Source organism: Callithrix jacchus, chromosome 11 (assembly GCF_049354715.1).
Source record: "Callithrix jacchus isolate 240 chromosome 11, calJac240_pri, whole genome shotgun sequence".
Classification (NCBI taxonomy): Eukaryota; Metazoa; Chordata; class Mammalia; order Primates; family Cebidae; genus Callithrix; species Callithrix jacchus.
Window position 1 is genome coordinate 75470449 of NC_133512.1, and position 21173 is coordinate 75491621.

The window sequence follows — 21173 nt, forward strand, 5'->3', positions numbered from 1 at the left end:
AGCTAATAAAGACAGATTTCACCATGATGGCCAGGCTAGTCTCAATTGATCTGCCTTGGCCTCCCAAAGTGCCAGGATTACAGGCGAGAGCCACTGCACCCAGCCATCCTAAACTTTTTGAGCGCTGACATGATGCCAAAAGTAGAAAATTCTACACCTGACCTCATATGACAAGTCATAGTCAAAGTGCAGTCAGAACTTTGTTTCAGGCACAGAATTATTAAATATATTGTATAAAATTACTTTTAGCCTATATGAAACATGAGTGAATTTTGTGTTTAGAGTTGGATCCCATTCCCCCAATATATCTTATTATGTATATGTAAACATTTCAAAATTTACAACACTTTTGGTCCTAAGCATTTCAGGTAAGGCATGCTCAACCTGTACAAATGCCTAGTATCTGATCCGAAATCAACATTTAATTATTACATTATTTTTATGAGGAAAGTTTTTTGTGGTAGTAACTAGGACTGTAAATTACTAAAAAGGATTGCTTTCATTACTAGTAATTGCATACAATTTTGTGGAGTTACAGCTTAAAATGGATTAGAAATTTTCCAATTTTGTTTTATATTTTGAAATAAATATTTAACTGCTTATCTTTCCAGTAAATACAAAGTGGACTGTGCATGCCTCAAAGAAAACCCAGAGTGCCCTGTTTTGAAACGTAGTTCTGAATCCATGGAAAATATCAATAGTGGCTATGAGACCAGACGGAAAAAAGGAAAAAAAGACAAAGATATTTCCAAAGAAAAAGATACACAAAATCAGAATATTACTTTGGATTGTGAAGGAACAACCAACAAAATGAAGAGCCCAGAAACTAAACAAAGAAAGCTTTCTCCACTGAGACTATCAGTATCAAATAATCAGGTACTGAACTCTGCTGACTCTCAATGAAATTAAATAAACAAAGGAAAATAATTTGTCATATTTATCCTTTTATTTGTTCTGTGTATAATTGTTTAAAGTATTTTTAACTCTATTTTGTCATTTAATGAAGTATTCATGATGAAAATACAGATTCTGCTAGAATTTGTACAAATTTGGTGAATTATTAGGAAACAGCTCAGCCAGCAAATCCTTGCAGAATTGCAGACAGGATTTTCCTAAGACTACATAACTTTAAAAAACCTTCTAGGTGGCACTTTATGTTCATAATAAATGTTCTTATTTAAAGTCTTTTTTTTTTTTTGAGACAGAGTCTCACTGTGCCACCAGGCGCCAGGCTGGAGTGCAGTGGCATGATCTCGGCTCACAGCAAGCATGATCTTGGCTCACTGCAACCTCCTCCTCCTGGGTTCAAGCAATTCTCCTGCCTCAGCCTCCCGAGTAGCTGGGACTACAGGCACGCGCCACCATGCCCAGCTAATTTTTTGTATTTTTTAGTAGAGACGGGGTTTCAACATGGTCTCGATCTCTTGACCTCGTGATCTGCCCGCCTCAGCCTCCCAAAGTGCTAGGATTACAGGCGTGAGCCACTGCGCCCAGCCCCATTTAAAGTCTTAAGCTGCAAAATTTTCTTTCCTAAAACCTGTGGACACACGATCAATTCTGTAAGCATGTCACAATAACAGCAAATAAAATATTTGAGAGAAAATTCACTAATAACATATAAGGTAATTTTGGGGGTAGAGTTTGGCCTAAGTCTGTCTGCTTCATGTCCTCTATAAACAAAAAACAGTTAGGAGGGATCATTAAAATGTGAAAATAAAGTAAGATTTTGCTCATTTCCAGAGCCCTGTCTTCTAGAAATAATTTCCCTTAAGCTTTCGACTGAATAAACACTTACTGAGCCACTGGGTATTTGCAGGTTTTTCTGAAATAATTTACATGTTTATGTTTTGGGAACTGTATGAACATAAGGCCGTGCTACCATATATGACCTATATTGATAAAAATTTTATTGGCTAAAATTTAAAAAGCAAAAGTATTTGATAGCTTGATTTTGAAAAGCATCTTGAATGAGGAATTTCTTAAATGAATTTAAATAGGTTATGTTGACATGTTGAATTTGTCATGGTTGAAAGACATTGAAATAGTTGTATATAGATGGAGTAATAGTTTATAAAGAAGTCATTTCCATCTTTCAGGAACCGGATTTTATTGATGATATAGAAGAAAAAACTCCTATTAGTAATGAAGTAGAAATGGAATCAGAGGAGCAGATTGCAGAAAGGAAAAGGAAGATGGTAAGTTGGGAAGCCAGTAAGTTTGGGTTTAGTGACAGCTGCTCTTCATATGGTAATTGTAGCTGCCTTTCCATGAGCTTTTACACCATTCTTTGAAGTTAGCAAATTTGGGCCTCATGGTGTGCCATTGAGCATTTTTATTCGTTTTTTTGTCATTACCATTTAAATAAATTCCACTAAACTTGTATTTCTATTGATTGTTCATTAGAGATTTAACAATGTATGACATTAAGAAATATTTTATGAACATTTTTGAAGCCGATAACTATTAATATTTTAATTCTACACTGAACTACTAATAAATTTTAATGCCACAATTATTGTTCAAAATGTCTTTTATTAGTTAAATGTATCCTTTCGTAATTTGAAATATAATAAAAATAAACTTGAAACCTTATAGCACCAAATGAATTGCTTATGCAAAAAAAAAAAAAAAAAAACCCCAACCACTGGTAGCTACTATTTCTATATTCTCACCCTGCTATCATACAAGGTTCTCATTAAAATAAATTTAGGATGTATATTCCTTGTACTATTTACAAATATTTTATCAGTGTAAAAATTAAGACAAGCTGTTTTCTCACAAATTATGGTAATTTAGCATTTGATCTGTCAGTCAGTTAAAAAAGTATCATAGTTATACTTTCCATGCCCTAAAATTTGAAAATAACTTTACGACTGACTGATGGCCTTATGATAGGTTCTCCCCATTCCCCTCTTCACTTCATATGTTCTTTTGTTTCCTATTTTCAGAGTTTTCATGTTGTATTCCCTGGAATCTCATGTCACATATTTAAGGGTGGGTTGTTTTAAAGTTTAGTCATTGTTGGCCGAGTGCTGTTGCTCACTCCTGTAATCCCAACATTTGGGAGGCTGAGGCAGGTACATCACTCGAGGCCAGTAGTTCGAGACCTCGGTAGTTTCCAATATTGATTTTGTTACTCAAAATTCTGAAAACAGTAAAGAACTGTTTTATAGCCTTAGGATTTCAAGAACAATGGTCTGTTGAGACAAGGTAGTATTAGGAGAAAAGCAGAAAGAAAATATTGGAGGAGTATATAAAGGAGGAATTCTTGTACCTAAAGGGATTATCTTGAACCTTTGTTGAGATTCAATTATATATGTTATGAGTGCCTTCTCAAGTTACCTATGGCTCTTTATTGAGTATTGATTTTTAGTATTGTCCTGTTTATTCTTCAGTTGACACAGCCTTGTGCAGGGAATTCTTAGGAAACCAATTTAGAGTATTACTTGTTTCTGTGTGGCATGCGTCTTTGTGGGAGGAACCTCTTTTATAAGTGGCTTTAAGGGCTGTAGTGACCACTTTAGAGAAAAAATGAAATTAAAAAAAAAAATCACAGTCCAGGCATGGTGACTCACATCCGTAATCCCAGCACTTTGGGAGGCTGAGGTGGGAAGATCACTTGAGCCCAGGAGTTAGAGACCCATTATGGGAGTTACATTATGGGCAATATAGTGAGACCTCATCTGTACAAAAAATTTAAAAATTAGCCAGGTGTGACAGTGCATGCCTGTATTCCCAGCTTACTCAGGAGGCAGAGGCAGGAGGATCGCTTGAGTCTAGGAGGTCAAGGCTGCAGTGAGCTGTGACTGACCACTACACTCCAGCCTAGGTGATGACAGAGTGAGATCCCCGTTGCAAAAAGAAACAAAAAAAACTGGGGGCTTGTTCTTTGCCCATAAAATACAGTAATTTTATTCATATTGAATTCCGTTTAAAAACATTTATATAAGGCTACTTTAAATATATTTTCTTCTATAAATGCTGACAAAGTTAGTGGATCTTAGAACATCCTTATTTCTAGGCGCTGGAAGAAAATTGGATACTCAGTGTTAAACTTGATGGAACTTAGAAAATATATGTATATATTGGCTTACTTGGAATCCAATTTTGATCCTGATTTTCCTTATTGGTATGCTACAGTAAAATGAAGAACACTTCAAAATTTTTTATATCCATTTTAACATATTTTACCATCTGCCACTAAGGTGGCTATGAAACTAAGTATTTTTCATGGGAATAAAATGTGGAAAACCTGGAAAGTATAAATGTCTATAAATTGGTATTTGGAAAGGATATGAAATTAAAATCTAAAAATCCTTGTCCCTGATCCATACATAGCTCTCAAAGTCATCTCAATCCTGTTACTTCTAATTGGCACATTTGCTTTGATGTTTGCATTACAGAATTTTTGGATGTAGTCAAATAAGCAGAATGCAGACATATGCATCCCAGGATCATTAGTATTGTATTTGGTTTTGAAAAGTTTTAAGGCCGGGCGTGGTGGCTCAAGCCTGTAATCCCAGCACTGTGGGAGGCCGAGGCGGGTGGATCACGAGATCAAGGTATTGAGACCATCCTGGTCAACATGGTGAAACCCTGTCTCTACTAAAGATACAAAAAAAAAATTAGCTGGGCATGGTGGCGCGTGCCTGTAATCCCAGCTACTCAGGAGGCTGAGGCAGGAGAATTGCCTGAACCCAGGAGGCGGAGGTTGTGGTGGGCCGAGATCGCGCCATTGCACTCCAGCCTGGGTAACTAGAGAAACTCCGTCTCAAAAAAAAAAAAAAGTTTTAAAATTAATCCCCTTTTATTTTCCTAGTCTTGACTTTTATATTGGTTAGATTAACATCAGTACTCAGAAAGACAAGGTCAAATCAAAAAAGTGACAAAGAGGCACAACTAAAACTAGGCAGAATAAAGATGGTAGCCATACTACTCTTGAGAAACAGGTCAAAGTGATACAAATTTCCACCTGTGACAAGACAGACTTCCAAACCAGTATGGAGATACAAGTTGAGTATTACTTTTCTAGGACCAGAAATTTTTCAGGGTTAATATTTTGGAATATTTGCATTGCAGTTACCAGTTGAACATCCCAAATCCAAAAATCTGAAATGTTCCAATGAACATTTCCTTTGAGCATCATGTTGGCAATCAAAAAGTTCTGGATTTAGGAGCATTTCAGATTTGAGACCTCACCTAGACTTGGCATCGTGTATATTTATCAAATTGGAATATGATGAGTCAGTGATAATCTCCTCCTAAACGCCATGTAATCACCAAATTTAAATGTACAGTAGTCCCTCCTTATCTGTAGGTTTGCTTTCCGAGGTTTCAGTTATCCACTGAGAGATTTTGAGACAGGTATTACATTCACATAACTTTTATAACAGTATGTAATTGTTCCATTTTATACTTATATATGTATAGGAAAAAACAGTACTATATATATAGGGTTCACTACTATCTGCAGTTTTAGGCATGCATTGGTGATCTTGAAATGTATCCCCTGTGAATAAAGGGGAACTATTGTACTTCACCCTATCCTTTTGTAGTAAAGCTTGAACAATGCAAAATTGGCAATTTTAACCTCTGTACATAATTTCAGACACCACCTTTTAACGTCATGCTTAATTTCCAAAAATTGCACCAGGGTATTTATGTATTTTGTTTGTTGGCATTTTTTTTTTTTATCACAGTGGGAGATAAGGCAATGTCTCTGCTTTTTGAGGTATTTACAAAATAATTACAACTCAGCAATAAGTGAAGGAGATATAGCTGGGGAGAGATCAGATTGTTTCATGAACTCTAGGTAATACATATTTCTGTTTATGTATATTTAATATATTTTTGTACTTTATTGATGATGGACCTTTCAAGTTGGGTTTAAGCAAATACGGAGTAGCTTATGACAAAAGTTTTATGGAATGTATTATTCCGGGGGAAATCCTGGAGAGAGCTATAAATTATATTTGGTTGGAGGAGGAGAGGGCTACTAGGGAGATGAGGTTGGCTATAGGTCACACAGATATTCATAGATGAAGACTTCATAAAGAATATGTGACCAAGATGGAAAGCCTTGTTATTTCTAGTTCCACTACCCTCCACCTCTTTTGGCCTTTTGGATTTTTCTTTCATGAACATTTTCTTTTTCCATCCATTGTATTTTATCTTTTTTGTTAAGTTATTGTTGCCTGCTTTTACAAAAGCAAATTTGTGGCTAAGTTGTATGGAACTGGTTACTGCACATTAGGAAAATCTTACCACGAGCCCAGTTAAGCCATGTAACTGAATACAATATACTGTTTATACTCACTTGATTCCAAAACCCAGGACACTACTGAGTGTCTTCCTAGTATGTTTGTTGAGGTGGCATTAGGTGGCTATAGTCTTGTCATATAAACAGTACATGTGGAAGAAGTTTAGATACTGGGAGGGTATACCGTTAGCTTAAAGTGATCGTTTTTAAAACAGCAAACTTTTGAAAGATTTAAATACTGAAAGAAACCTTTTGCTGGGCATGGTGGCTCATGCCTGTAACCCCAGTGTTTTGGGAGGCCAAGGCAGGTGGATCACTTGAGGCCACGAGTTCAAGACAAGCCTGGGTGATGTGGCAAAATTCCATCTCTACTAAAAATACAAAAATTAGCCAGGCAGGGTGGTGCATTCCTTGAATTCCAGCTACTTGGGAGGCTGAGGCACCAGAATCACTTGAACCCAGAGGAGGAAGTTGCCGTGATAATCTTGCTCTGTCACCCATGCTGGAGTGCAGTGATGCAATCTTGAAAAAAAGACGCTGGCTCCCCTATTTATAATGGCATGAAGACAGTCTCCTTGTAGTTTTAATTTCCAAAATAGTAATGTTTCATAACCTTCATAATATACTTTGAGAATATAATCTTGTTAATATTTGATGGCCTATATTGCCAGAATGCATAAAATTGAGTGAGTCCACAGAAAATGATTTAGTGTGGTCATCACATTTAAAAGGACAGACATTTGAGAAACAGTGAAAGGGTATGACAAGAAGTCACATAGATAAGAGATTGCTGGACTTGTCAAGCAGCTACGATGGTGTATAATTTTTGTATCACTATATCATAAACTCCATGAGGGAGAAAACTTTCAGCATTATTGTCATAGCTCTAGCTCCTAGGGAAATAAAAAATAGTGGGCAAAAAAGTAGACCCTCGGTAAATAAGCTAACTGAATGTTCATTGCAACCATTTGAGGAAAGATACAGGCCCATGAACGTGAACTCAATCAAGCTTCCCTATAGTTCAGGTAATGAATGATCTGGAAGCCTGGCCTAGGATTCTCCACAATTTTCTCAGCTTTCATCCTTCACATCAAAATGTATTCCACACAAGTATAATTTGAGATGCTGTGAAAAAAAGCCATGATCAGTCGAATTTACTGTTGTGAACACTATACCATATCCTTCCTTTTCAGATTCCCAGTGTACATGTGTTTAAAAGCTCAAGAAACTGTCAGCTTTTCCTGAATTTGTATACCCTTGCAGGTTTTTGTGGATAACACCTTTGACTCCCACAGAGTTTTATTTAATGGAAGACACTGTGAGAAAACACTATAGAATCCATACTATTATTGAATGTCTCTAGGAAAACTTGACTGACCTAATTTAGAACATCCCTTTAGAAGACACAATGCTTTAAAAAAATATATAATTAGAGAGGATAAATTTGTTGCTGGAAAAGTCATCTGATGAGAGGAATATGAGATGTTATCCAACTCACTGTTCTGTCTTCAACATGATTCAGTTGATGCTCATTTTTTTTTAAGGTCCTGTTTTCTCCCATTGTAGACACTGGGAATTGTATTTCTAAAGATGAGTAATTAATGACATTGTGGTGTTAAATAGTGAAAGGGAACCTGTTTATTTTTATAGGTTATTCAGTTCAAACAAAATGAGGTTAATCAGCTTTAGCTGCTTTCTAATAAATTCGAGATTACCAAAATTGTTGAAATGCTTCCAGTTATGTCTTCAAATAACAGTGATATATGCTTGACATAATGTATACACAATTATTACTCTTTAACAAAAATGTGTTTGCCATTTGAGGTATCAGGTGAACAAAGAAGGCAAGGTCACTGCTCGAATAGCTTTTGTAGAGAATAGGGTAGAGGGAACAACAAACGAGTATCAAAAGAGTCTGTGAGTATAAATTCACTCATCACGTGATAGAGGAAATGGAGACACCACACAAGCCATACACGTTATTTTGGAATGATTTTTATTGGTAACAACGTTACCCATCTTTTTAGATTTATAAGTTAATCTATGTTATGTAAAAGGATCATTTCTTTTGAGCAAGGAATCATTTAATTTCTCTATTTCAAGACCAAAGAATAAGGTTATTCTGGCTTTCCTTTTCTTAGCTGTTTTTAGAGACAGGGCCTCACTGTTCACAAGCTGGAGTGCAGTGGTATGATCATAGCTCATCATAGCCTCCAACTCCTGGACTCAACTGATCCTCCTGCCTCAGTGTCTGGAGTAGCCTGAACTACAGGCGCATACCACCATGTCTTGTTAATTTTTTAAACCATTGCTTTTTTTGTGGAGATGGGGGTCTTGCTTTGTGAGGGGGATATTAAGCAGCCTGCTTACAGGAAATTACTATCCTCTGTATTTACCTTTACAAAACCATAAACTAAGATTCACGTCATAAAAACAATGTATACATAGATTTTATGGGAAGTCTAAATGTATCAAGTTTTATATATTTTATAGCACAGGTATTGGGGGCTGTGGGAAGTCTGCTGGGGTTTATTAAGATTCCTAATTTTTCTAATCCTCTCTGGAGTCAGCTGTAACTAACTCAAATAATAAAACTTATTTTTCAGTTAGAGCTTTATAATGGGTGGCAAATTTTGTCTTTAAATAGGTATCATATACATGGCTATGTCAAAGAATGTACTGTATGTAATGGTGACTAGAAAAGCTGAATGACATCTGACTCTTAAGAAATTTAAAGTAAATGTAGAAAATCATGCATGTATATATTACCAAATATTAGTGTATTTTAAGATAAAGCTAGGTTTAAAGCTGTTAGGAAATGTTTGCTGCTTTCAGCTTTATTCTTACCCAGATGTTTAATGTCGGAAGAGTTTTGCTTTATGTAGTGGCAGTAGTTAATCGGAACGAAGAGTAAATTAGGAGGTAGGAAACCTGCATAATTACTATGGCTTTGCTTTTGAATGAGTCACTTAATACACATGGCTTTGGTTTCTTAAGCAGTATTGGACCACGTTTTTTTAAGATCCAGATTAACTCCAAACAGTTTTGTCTGTGACCCTTACTCCTACCTTCTAAAACAAGGGAATATCGGACTGTGTCAGGCTCCTTTGGCATAAATTCATATTTACCTTCGAACACCCAGGATAAGAAAATATCTTCCTTGGGTGCCCACCTTGTGAGTAATTTTTTTCTTTTACACATACAATGATTCTTGCTAAGACAAGTTTGTTTCCTCTGGAAAAATATGCTTTCCCCATATTTTTTATTTTAAAATTTTTGAAAACAAGTAACCATAGTTATTAATCCCTCCAACCAGGTCATCAGGTAAAGCACAGTTTGGGAAAATGATCTTTTTAGTTACTCCAAATTTCTTTTTTTCTAAATTCAGGATTTTAGAGAAACCCTGATAAAAACAGCGCGTTAACAGAAAACCACGTGACAAAAAGGGGTAAAGGTAATTTAAAAGTTCAAAAATAGGGAATTTTCTAAGGAAACAACTCCACTTTAAAACTTTTAACTTCTGGTGAGCCAGTAGGACCATCTTTTGCATGTGCTATTTTAGTGTCTGCCTGTCCCATACTAGGAGAGGTAAGATGCAGATATGTAATCCATGAACAAAGAATCTTACCTCTTTGGACCTTGTTTCCTCAGTATCATATTTGCAATGTGGTAACTTGCTGTAACAAATTAGAAACTTAGAAGTATATTAGAGTACTTTTGTTGACATACTATTTTGTTCCCTTGCTAAGTGTAGCAACAACAACAAAAATACAGGAATGGGTAAACAGTTTCCAAAGTGTAGCTATCTTCAGGGTTGAATCTCTGCTAGTAATTACTGGAACTAAAGCTCCAATATTGAGATGACTATGGCATCCAGACCTTGAGTTTCTGATCTTTCTTTCTTCGCCATATCGATGGTAATAAAGAAGGAAAGACAAATGGATTTGAGCCTCAGGACCTGGTTATTTTCATTTGGAGAACCAGATGGTTGATGGATGTGGTTCCTGGTTCTGATTTAGAGCTGAAGCATTTGCCAGGCCCACTGGTCAAGGCTCTGGGTTTGCTCTTAATGCTCTTTTTAGTTAGAGAACTGATTCTCAAAGGAAAACCTGGCTGTTTCTCAGTCCCTGTCTTGAATTGTCAGTGTAAGACAGGAAGAGCAGAAGGTAGAGGAATGCCTTATAAGAATTACAATGGAGGGCAAGACAGCTAAAGTAGAAATAATAACACATACAGAATGCCTACCATTTTCCAAGTACTGTTTAAAAACCTCACATTATCTGTTTAAAGTGAGTAACAATTCAGAGAAGTGCAAGTTTTATTACCTACATCTTATTGTCTCAGAAAGGGTAACTTGCCTAGAGACACAAGAGATACTTACCAAATGAGTCATAATTTTTAAACCGGAGACTTTACCTAACAGCCCCCTGCTGCAGTATGTCAATAATATAGTCATTCAAGTGCTTATAAATTTTTCCTTGGAAATTTGGGATCTTTTTTTAAAAGGCAGGTTTCTGTATTATTAAGAGTAAAGATTTTCAGTTTGCTAAAACAAGGTAATTTTTAAGGCTTTTTTGTTTTGTTTTACCCTTATCATTAACAATCATTCAAGTGTTTCCTTCATGAAATATTTGCAATAACAGGGCTTACCAAGATGATGGGAATTTGAAAGATCTTGAATGAACAGAAATGCTTTTTTCTCCAATTATTTTTAAAATTTGTGATAAACATTTGGACTTAATTTTACTTTTGAGCAATGATATTTATGATATCACTTAAAATTTAAATTTCATAGACAAGAGAAGAAAGGAAAATGGAAGCAATTTTGCAAGCTTTTGCCAGACTTGAAAAGAGAGAGAAAAGAAGAGAACAAGCTTTGGAAAGGATCAGCACAGCCAAAACTGAAGTTAAAACTGAATGTAAAGATACACAGATTGTCAGTGATGCTGAAGTTATTCAGGTATTATATTCAGGTCTAGTTTTATTTTCTTAAACACTTTCAAATAAAATTTCCATATCTTACACTTATAAGGAATTTAAAATAATGTATTAACTTTTTAATACCATTTTTCAAATCCTATAGGAGTTTCAGCTTGAGATAAGACTATATTGTCTCTGTTCTTTATTATATATCAGAATTTATAAATTCTGGAAAGTTGGCTTCTGAAGTAGATTAATGCTGTTACATTTAAACTTTATATATACACAGTATAAAAATTTCCATTCTGTTGTATTTTAAATTAGGAACAAGCGAAAGAAGAAAATGCTACCAAGCCAACCCCTGCCAAAGTAAATAGAACTAAACAGAGAAAAAGTTTTTCTCGGAGTAGGACTCACATTGGACAGCAGCGTCGGAGACACAGAACTGTCAGCATGTGTTCAGATATCCAGCCATCTTCTCCTGATATAGAAGTTACTTCACAACAAAATGATATTGAAAATACTGTACTTACAATAGAAACAGAAACTGAAACTGCAGTAGCAGAAATAATTACTGAAACTGAAGTTCCAGCACTTAATAAATGTCCTACAAAGTACCCCAAAACAAAGAAGGTATGATTCTAATGAATGTAAGAACTGTTTTCTAACAGATTCTTATATTAATAAAATTGTGTTTTAAAAATTGGATTTTTAAGATCTCATAATGAACAGAATAACAGGCAGTTTTTATACTTGCAGATTTTTATACTAGGAATGAGAATTCCAAAACTAAAATCAGTTAATACAAATGTTTGCATTATTGTGAAGATAGTTATATTCAGTTTATCAGGACTTTTAATATTATAATTCATAACTTCTTTAAATAAGTTTGTCTACATTATGTACAAAATACATACTTCTCTGAAACTGGTTTCAGATGTGTTATCCTTTATTGTTTATATTTTTATAAATTTCATTGTATAGGTAGATGATAAAAATTAGATGTGAAGAAACTGTTGATTCCCACAGAATATATTAAGACTATGAAAATTTATAAAGAAGAGTAGTTTTAGGTATAATTATTAATAAAAATCTTTGAAACACTGTCAGACTTAATGAAGCAATTATGGGAAACAAATCAGTTAATTAAACCAACCTGAGCTTTTCAGATCAGAAATAACATCCTAAGGGGCTGCTATTTCTCACTCTGACTAGAGTACAGAAGATTGGGGCAGAGATACTAAAGTACGGTAATCCTTATGCTGTTTAAGGGTAGATCATAAATGTATACTTCTCACACACTTTACTTTGAAATTTCATTTATTCTGTCTTTGTGGTTACCTAATTCAGTAGTTTGTAGGCATGCTGCTAAACCATGACATGTACATTTAGTAAAATTCTATTATGAACCCAGGATTATATTTTATTGGCACAAGTTAAATAACGTACTTGCCAAAGTCACAGGTTTTGTTAGAGACAATCTAAACACAGTTGTTTATAATTCAAAGTCTGCGCTCTCCTTGCTCCATCACCATATCTTAAGCAACCCAATATTTGCCTGTAATGATGGACAAAAAATTGCAACTTTGTAAAGTGAAAAGAAAAAACCTCAGGTTTAAAAGAAGTAAAACTCCTTACTATTTGTAATATTACAAATATAATCTGTACCCTTTATTAAACTTTTAACGAAGTTGTGGTACTATAAATTTACTGTGGTACCGCAAATTTATTTAAATCCCTGGTATGATATATAAGCTCCTACATCCTATCTGATTCTCTTAAAAAGCCTCTCTTGTCTGCAGATTTTGTTATTTTAAACAACATACTGTTTGATAGAATACAAAATCATGATTAACCCTAAAGGCCTCATTCAGTTTAAAGATAACATGTCACTTTTTCTGTGCCAGATACTGTTCTAAGAGCTTTATCTATGTTATTGAACTCTTTTAATCTTTATAACAATCCTATTTATAGAACTAGGTTCTATCACAACCCTTCTTTTACAGATTAAGATTGAAATATAAAAAAGTTACTTAACTTGCTCATGGTCACTGTAAATGGCAAACCCAGGATTCACACTCCTGGAAGTCTGTGCAGACTTCATGTGTTCCACTCCTACATTCTACTGCTGTCCTAGGAATAGAGTTCTATACACACAGAGGGACAGAAAAGATGCCAAATGTTTATAGTAGTTACCTTGGAAGAAAGGATAGGTAGATTTTTGAAATATGTGTTTCTGTATGTGTGTGTGAGTATTCATATGCACATTTATATATACTAAGTTCTGGTTTTGTTTTTTTGAAACAGTCTTGCTTTGTCACCCAGGCTAGAGTGCAGTGGTGTGACCTCTGCTCACTGCAACCTCCACCTCCTGGATTCAAGCGATTCTCCTGCCTCAGCCTCCTGAGTAGCTGAACTACAGGCGCGTACCACCATACCTGGCTCATTTTTTTGTATTTTTAGTAGAGATGAGGTTCCACCATGTTGGCCAGAATGGTCTCCATCTCCTGACCTCGTGATCCATCCCCCTCGGCCTCCCAAAGTGCTGGGATTACAGGCATGAGCCACGTCACCCAGCCACATTTTCTATAAGTTACATTTATACTTAGAAATTAAAATATCCAATTGCTAACTAGATAATACGAATGGTCTTACAGCAAAGAAAAAAACGTTAGTTTTTTTTTTTTTTTTTTTTAATTAAATAGTAATTTGTACTTCAGGGTCAGGGATATTCATATACCCAACAGAGACTGTGTTATGTCTGTTGTAGATCAGAGAATCAACAGAATTAAGAACTATGAAAATTCCAAAGCACAAGAACCTTAAGAGATATTTCAAACCCCTTAAATCAGTGATTGTCAATGCTGACTTTTAAACATACATGTATTGTGAGTCAGGTATGGTGGCTCACATCAGCAATCCCAACATTTGGGAGGTTAAGGTGGGAGGATCACTTGAACCCAGGAGTTCAAAACCAGCCTGGGCAACATAACGAGATGCTGTCTCCACAGAAAATTAAAAACAAAATAATTAGGCATGGTGGTGCAGCTGGGACACCTGCAGTCCCAGCTACTTGGGACGCTAAGGTGGTAGGATGGCTTCAGCCCAGGAAGTTGAGGCTACAGTAAGACCTGATCACACCACTGCACTCCAGCCTGAGCAACTCACCCTGTCTCAAAAAAGAAAAGTACTGTGTCCTGTCCTCATTTCCAGGAGACTCTGATGGGCAGCTAGTGTAGAAAAACACTGCCTAAAATCAGATTTTTCTAACTGATGGAACATTTTATACCTATGATAGAAATAGTAGTTTAAACACACCCAAATTTGGTGTGTTTAATGAAATGGTATTGATATGTCTCTAGTTGTTACTATATTAAAAAGCATGGCCGGGCACGGTGGCTCACACCTGTAAACACAGCACTTTGCAAGGCTGAAGCAGGAAGAATGCTTGAGCCCAGGAGTTGAGATCAGCGTGGGCAATATAGCCGATCTTTCTCTAAAAAGTATTTTAAAAAATTAGCCAGGCGTGGTGGTGAGCGCCTTGTTCCTGCTACTTGGGAGGCTTAAGTGGAAGAATCACTTGAGCCCAGGAGGCGGAGGCTTCAGTGAGTCAAGACTGCACCACTGCACTCCAGCCTGGTAACAGAGACCTTGTTTCAAAAGAAAAAAGTAATATAAATTTCATGTAATATAAACACTTAAAAAGCTACCATATGTTCTGTTCTACAACATACTGTGTAAACAATATCAGAATAACCAAGGAAATGTAAAATGACATACTGGTTTTTTGAACATCATATATGATTTAAATTACACAATTTATCATTTTAGATAATATGCCAATTTCAAATCTGATACTAGAATATTCAGTAGGAGAATTTGGAATTACATTTATAATGATCCAGATTTTTTCTTTCTCTAGCACTTGGTCAATGAATGGTTAAGTGAGAAGAATGAGAAGACAGGAAAACCTTCAGATGGCCTTTCAGAAAGGCCTCTACGCATAACTACAGATCCTGAAGTGTTAGCTACACAGCTCAATTCTTTACCAGGTCTCACCTACAGTCCCCATGTATACTCTACTCCTAAGCATTATATTAGATTTACTTCACCATTCCTTTCAGAAAAAAGGAGAAGAAAAGAACCTACTGAAAACATTTCTGGTTCATGCAAAAAGGTAAACTTTTCTTTGGAAGTAAAAATGTAGAATGAGCCAAATGCCAATTCACTCCTTACTACCTTCCATGCTAGTGAAATGTTTTGGAATTGGCTCTGTCTTTACAGGCTATATAAACAGCTACAAACTGATTCCTATTCATGTATTATTCTATTTTATTCAGCGATGGTTGAAACAAGCTCTGGAAGAAGAAAATTCAGCAATTTTATATAGGTTTAATTCACCCTGTCAAGAAAGATCCAGAAGTCCTGCAGTCAATGGTGAAAATAAAAGTCCACTACTATTAAATGACAGCTGTTCCCTTCCAGGTAGATTTTTTTTTTTTTCCAGTATTGTTTTAGTCTGAGAAATGTGGCAGGGCATATATTATGTATAGCTTTATGACAGGCATATTCTAGTTACCGGTATGCACTTTAGAAGAGAAGCTCATTGTTGTCTAGATTTTCTCTTTTCTCTCCTCTGTATTTTTTTTGATGACGATGCCAGTTCACAATACCATGTATGTTGGGGATGATCAATTTTTAAAGGCTTTTGGACTGGCTGCTTTTCAGACAGACAAGGACTCAAAATCAGTTAAAGTAACATCAGTACTTATAAGATGCTTTGAGAACCCCTAGGCCTGTAATCCCTCCAGGCAAGATAATGCTTGCTAATTGGGGAGGGGGCGGGGACTGCTTCACGTTAGTACCATTTTTTAGAAACCTTGAAATTTAGTTTTGGGGTGAAAGTCATAATTGCTGTTGTTTATATTTTACCTTTCCCAGAATGTGACATGTACAGATTTTAACAAATAGCAGCAGTGTAATTTCTTACAGATTATTATTTCACCAACAGATTTAACTACACCACTAAAAAAACGAAGATTTTATCAGTTGCTAGATTCGGTTTACTCAGAAACCTCCACACCTACACCTTCCCCGTATGCTACACCAACTCACACCGATATTACTCCTATGGACCCATCTTTTGCCACGCCTCCACGGATAAAATCAGATGATGAAACTTGTAGAAATGGTTATAAACCCATATATTCACCAGTTACCCCAGTAACTCCTGGTACACCAGGAAATACCATGCACTTTGAGGTGAGAAATTTTAATGGAGAAAGAAAAATTCAACACCTGGGGGGATGGGATTTCTTTAAGAGCTCTTTCCCCTCCTTTAACAACTAGTATGCTGAGAATACAAAAAGTTTGCAAGAAACTAAAAATCAGGAAAATTCATTTATATGAATTTAGATGTTTTTATTACTAAAATGAGCGTAACTTTCATCTTATTGATATACACGGTAGACTAAATGATTGTATCAAATGTGAAAGCAAATATCTTATTTGGGGAATGCAAATAAACAGGAAAGAGTATGTAAAACCAAAGTCTGTGGACTGGTTTTTCATTTTGTTTTCATTTCTGTAACTATTATGGATATATACTATGTATTTTTAAATTTTCAACTCTAATTCTTTCTTTTATACAGAATATTTCTTCCCCAGAAAGTTCTCCAGAAATAAAGAGACGCACTTATAGTCAAGAGGTAAGAAGTTAACTTAAAAAGGGTGAATTGATAGTTTTCCTATTATATTGTTTTGCTTAAATTACTGGTAAATTTTAAAGTAAATATTCCCAGGATGTGATTACTTGTGTGTGTATGTGTATATATATATGTATATATGTGTGTGTGTATTATTATTTTTAATTCTGTAAACAGGGATATGACAGATCTTCAACGATGTTAACATTGGGGCCTTTTAGAAATTCCAATTTAACTGAACTGGGTCTGCAAGAAATAAAGACTATTGGTTATACGAGCCCTAGGAGTAGGACTGAAGTCAGCAGGCAGTGCCCTGGAGAAAAGGAACCTGTGTCAGATCTTCAGCTGGGACTTGATGCAGTTGAGCCAACTGCCTTACAAAAAACCATGGAAATGCCTGCACATGACAGGGCTGAGCCCAACAGCCAACTGGACTCGACTCACTCTGGACGGGGCACAATATATTCTTCCTGGGTAAAGAGCCCTGACAGAACAGGAGTTAACTTCTCAGTGAACTCCAACTTGAGGGACCTGACACCCTCGCATCAGTTGGAGGTTGGAGGAGGCTTCCGAATAAGTGAGTCAAAGTGCCTGATGCAGGATGATACTAGAGGCATGTTTATGGAAACAACTGTGTTTTGTACTTCCGAAGATGGGCTTGTATCTGGTTTCGGACGGACTGTTAATGACAATTTGATCGACGGGAGTTGCACACCCCAGAATCCACCACAAAAGAAAAAGGTTACAAATTTAACAATTTATAGTCCTTTTAATAGTTTTTTTCATACTACTACTGAGGGCAATTGGTAGTTAGATATGTTACGTAAGGCATTCTTAATTTAGTTATTCAAGTTACATTTCTGTATTTTTAAACTTTTGTAAATGCTGGATTAATTAGAAAACATTTACAGAAAAGTAAAAAATTCTAGTGATATGGGAAATCCTTGTAAGCAGCATGGTTTCAGAGAGAGAAATCTCAAGATGATTTATTTCATCTAATGAGTAGTTTTTAAAACTAGGCACTCCCCAACCCGCCCCCTCGCCCAAAAAGCAGACTTGAATAATATTTGCATTATTAACTTTATTGTACATAGAGCAAGCACCCTGTATAGAGGAAATGCTTCTTTCCTCATCCATAATGTCTATAGATCATGAATGTAAGAGTGTTTTTATTTTACTAATAGATATGTATTGTTAATTCCCTGATTTCCCACCATTATTTGGTTGGCAGACATACTGAGATAATTAGAATGCCTTATTTCAAAAGAATAAGATAAACTATAGCACTTATTTTGTTAGTAGGCTTATTGCTTTGCAAGTCCAAGAATTTTCGTGATGTGTGCTTTTAATTTTTATAACAGAGTCCAGTTGGCAACTATGTGGGAAGCAATGTAGTATAGTGGAAAGAGCACGGGCTTTCAAGTAAGACCTAGGTTCGAATCCCGGCTCCAACACTCACCAGCTGTCTGACCTTGAGTGAGTGAGTTACTCAATTTCCTCATCTGTAAAATGGGGATGATAATATACCTATTTCATAGGGTTGTTGTGAGGATAAATGAGATAACATATGTAAATCATCTAAATACAATGCCTGGAATATATATAGTAGGCATTTGATAATTGTTAATTATTTGTTCAGAATCAATTAAAATAATTTTCCTAATGTAAATATAGTTAATTCTCTTTAGAAAAAAGAATGCATTGGTTCTGACATTAAAAACAAGAATAAAAGATTGCTTTTTCTTCTCTTTCTTGCTTAAGGTTTCTCTGTTAGAATACCGTAAGAGACAACGTGAAGCTAGGAAAAGTGGCTCTAAGACAGAGAACTTTCCACTCATTAGTGTATCACCCCATGCAAGTGGAAGCTTGAGCAACAATAGTGATGGCTGTGCCAGCAGTAATGAGAATGGGGAGCAAGTAGAACATACTGCTAGCCTCCCTTTACTAACACCAGCTACAGTTTATAATGCTACTTCTGAAGAAACTAGCAATAACTGCCCTGTTAAGGATGCTGCTGCCAGTGAGAAGAATGAACCAGAAGTTCAGTGGTAAGTCCATTCTGAAGTATGCTGCTCTGGAAAAAACAAGCTTTTGTTGAAATATTCTTCCCATTTGTTGTTCTCCCAAGGCTAAGCAGATAGTGCTTTGTGGTCACGATTTTAAAAGATGTTCTCTGTGAATGGGATTTTAAGCCAGCTGTGTATTACCTGTGTTGTTAAAGGTCTATTGTATTTATTCCTTGGTAATTCATTCATACTTTACACACAAATATCCTCTCCAAAGAATTTTTAACAATCCTGCTGACTTCCTTTATAACCCCTACCAGTTACCTTGAAAGAACAACCTTAGGTTTAGTGCTTCTTTAGAAGGAGTAGGAGCAGCTGCATATAGGATGGATTTTGGCAAAGGGCAGGTAGCCACACACTTTGCTCCTTAGTCCCCCTTCCACCTGAAAGCTTGCAATCCTGACAGCAGTTTGTTAGGGGCATGTTTTGATACCTTTGGTAACCGGAAGTGACATTCTGAATGTTAATACATTATCTTCAATTCCTTGCCAGTAAATTGCTGGCAACAAAGGAATTGAGTCCTTCGAATAAGGATAACAATCTCAATTCTGGGCACCGCCAGCAAAGTAAGAGAAGATTAACTGTTTCCAAAGGATAACAGCAAAGTTATTTTCCCAGTAGAGCAAAAGCCTCGGTCTGAACAGTACATGTTGACTATGAAGCAATGAAGAATGCAGCTAGCAGTAGCTTCTTTCAATAGAGGATACTGTGATTTTTCTTTTAAAGGACTGCCTCAACATCGGTGGAACAAGTCAGAGAAAGGAGTTACCAGAGAGCGTTACTTCTCAGTGATCACCGAAAAGATAAAGATAGTGGTAAGTGAGCTTGTTCCTTCACCAGAAAGTGGAGTCGGTTAATCACTCTTCATCCTGGTTCTTTGCAGCTCTAATGTTCTCTTTGGGTCTGCTCTGCTTCATCTCTAGGGGGAGAATCACCATGTGTCTCATGTTCACCGAGTCATGTTCAGTCTTCACCCTCATCTCATTCAAATCACATTCCCCAGTTGCAAGTTAAGGGCCCAGTCCCTTCTTTCAGTGAACTTATGGAAGGTCAGTAAGCAGATGACCGATAATGTTACTCTTTTAAACATTTTAAAATCAGACGAGAGAGCATTTATAAAAAGTCGGTTTGAATAGAACGTTGTTGCTTTGTGGTGTAAACACCATGTTTATCGTGTAATTTTACACTTACTATTTATAGGTTTCTTCTGCTTTACAGACCCTGATCCTGAAAATCCAGAACCACCTGCAAGTATAAATGAATGTCCATCCCCAGATACTTCTCAAAATACTTGTAGAAGTCCTTCAAAAATGAGCAAGGTAATGATAAGATTGACCTTTTGATGGGTTCCAAAGGACTCAGGTTGAGTGCAAAAAAGCTGCTGGTTACAATATACAGTGTTTTTCTGCTGTATCGAGTATCAGCTTGTGACTTCTGGACACTTTCCTGTCAGACGTATTCAATTGTGTTTACTACTTTGTTTGTTCTCTCTTCCTGAACTGTGATGGAGAACTCAAGTTTTCTAAGCACACTTCGACAGCTTATGTTTTCTTCACATGTTCTACCTCTATTCTAGTGGTGTCTAGGAAATTCATAGCCTTGTTGTGAAATTCTTGACCAGCCAATTATGTAAAAACAAAAGGTCAATTTATCATTTAAAAGGAATGACATCTCCATCCTGGATCACGAAGATGTAATAATCTAGTATGGCATGTATATCGTTGGAAACTAAAGAAAAGGAATCTGAGATTTCTTTTTTTGATGATAGACATTTAAGCAGTCTTATACTTGGTTTATTTATATCTGAACAGTATATAAGGAAAATGAAAAAGGTATTAAAAATCAAAATGGTTTGAGGGAGCAAGTTTATTTACCCACATCAATTTATCCTTAGGTTGGGTATAGAAATTTCAATTATAAAATTGAACCTTGCTATTGGAGTTCTTTCAGAGTAAGGCTCAAAAACAGGTTTCATTGCTTAAGGAAAAAAGGCAGAGTAAATTATGTCCTCAACTTGTCTTCAATAAAAATTAACCCAGAGAATTCACTGTAAGCATACTCTCAGAACTTGTTGGAACAATGGGAAAATATTGGCCTTTTAACATCCTAAGCCTCCATAATTGACGTATCTGGCATGTTATTTCCTGCCCCACATTAAAATTAATATTTAGATCATATTAAATACCAACAAGAATAAACCTTAAAGTACACAAAATGTTCCTT

General features: G+C 35.9%; 1 protein-coding gene across 10 annotated transcripts in view; it reads left to right on the forward strand.

The window, feature by feature from the left end:
- The window catches only part of KMT2E (lysine methyltransferase 2E (inactive)), a 105021-nt gene that overhangs the window by 81551 nt on the left and 2297 nt on the right, over nucleotides 1-21173 (forward strand). For 9 of the 10 annotated variants that reach the window (XM_078343082.1, XM_078343086.1, XM_078343080.1 and 6 more), the window contains 13 exons: nucleotides 612-876; nucleotides 2097-2195; nucleotides 11055-11219; nucleotides 11504-11812; nucleotides 15102-15356; nucleotides 15520-15664; nucleotides 16191-16441; nucleotides 16831-16887; nucleotides 17062-17625; nucleotides 18646-18932; nucleotides 19677-19765; nucleotides 19874-19999; nucleotides 20169-20269. In XM_078343082.1, the coding sequence (XP_078199208.1) occupies nucleotides 612-876; nucleotides 2097-2195; nucleotides 11055-11219; nucleotides 11504-11812; nucleotides 15102-15356; nucleotides 15520-15664; nucleotides 16191-16441; nucleotides 16831-16887; nucleotides 17062-17625; nucleotides 18646-18932; nucleotides 19677-19765; nucleotides 19874-19999; nucleotides 20169-20269 (2713 nt within the window). The remainder of the gene's footprint in view (nucleotides 1-611; nucleotides 877-2096; nucleotides 2196-11054; nucleotides 11220-11503; nucleotides 11813-15101; nucleotides 15357-15519; nucleotides 15665-16190; nucleotides 16442-16830; nucleotides 16888-17061; nucleotides 17626-18645; nucleotides 18933-19676; nucleotides 19766-19873; nucleotides 20000-20168; nucleotides 20270-21173) is intronic. The other variant, XM_078343084.1, reaches the window with a different exon arrangement.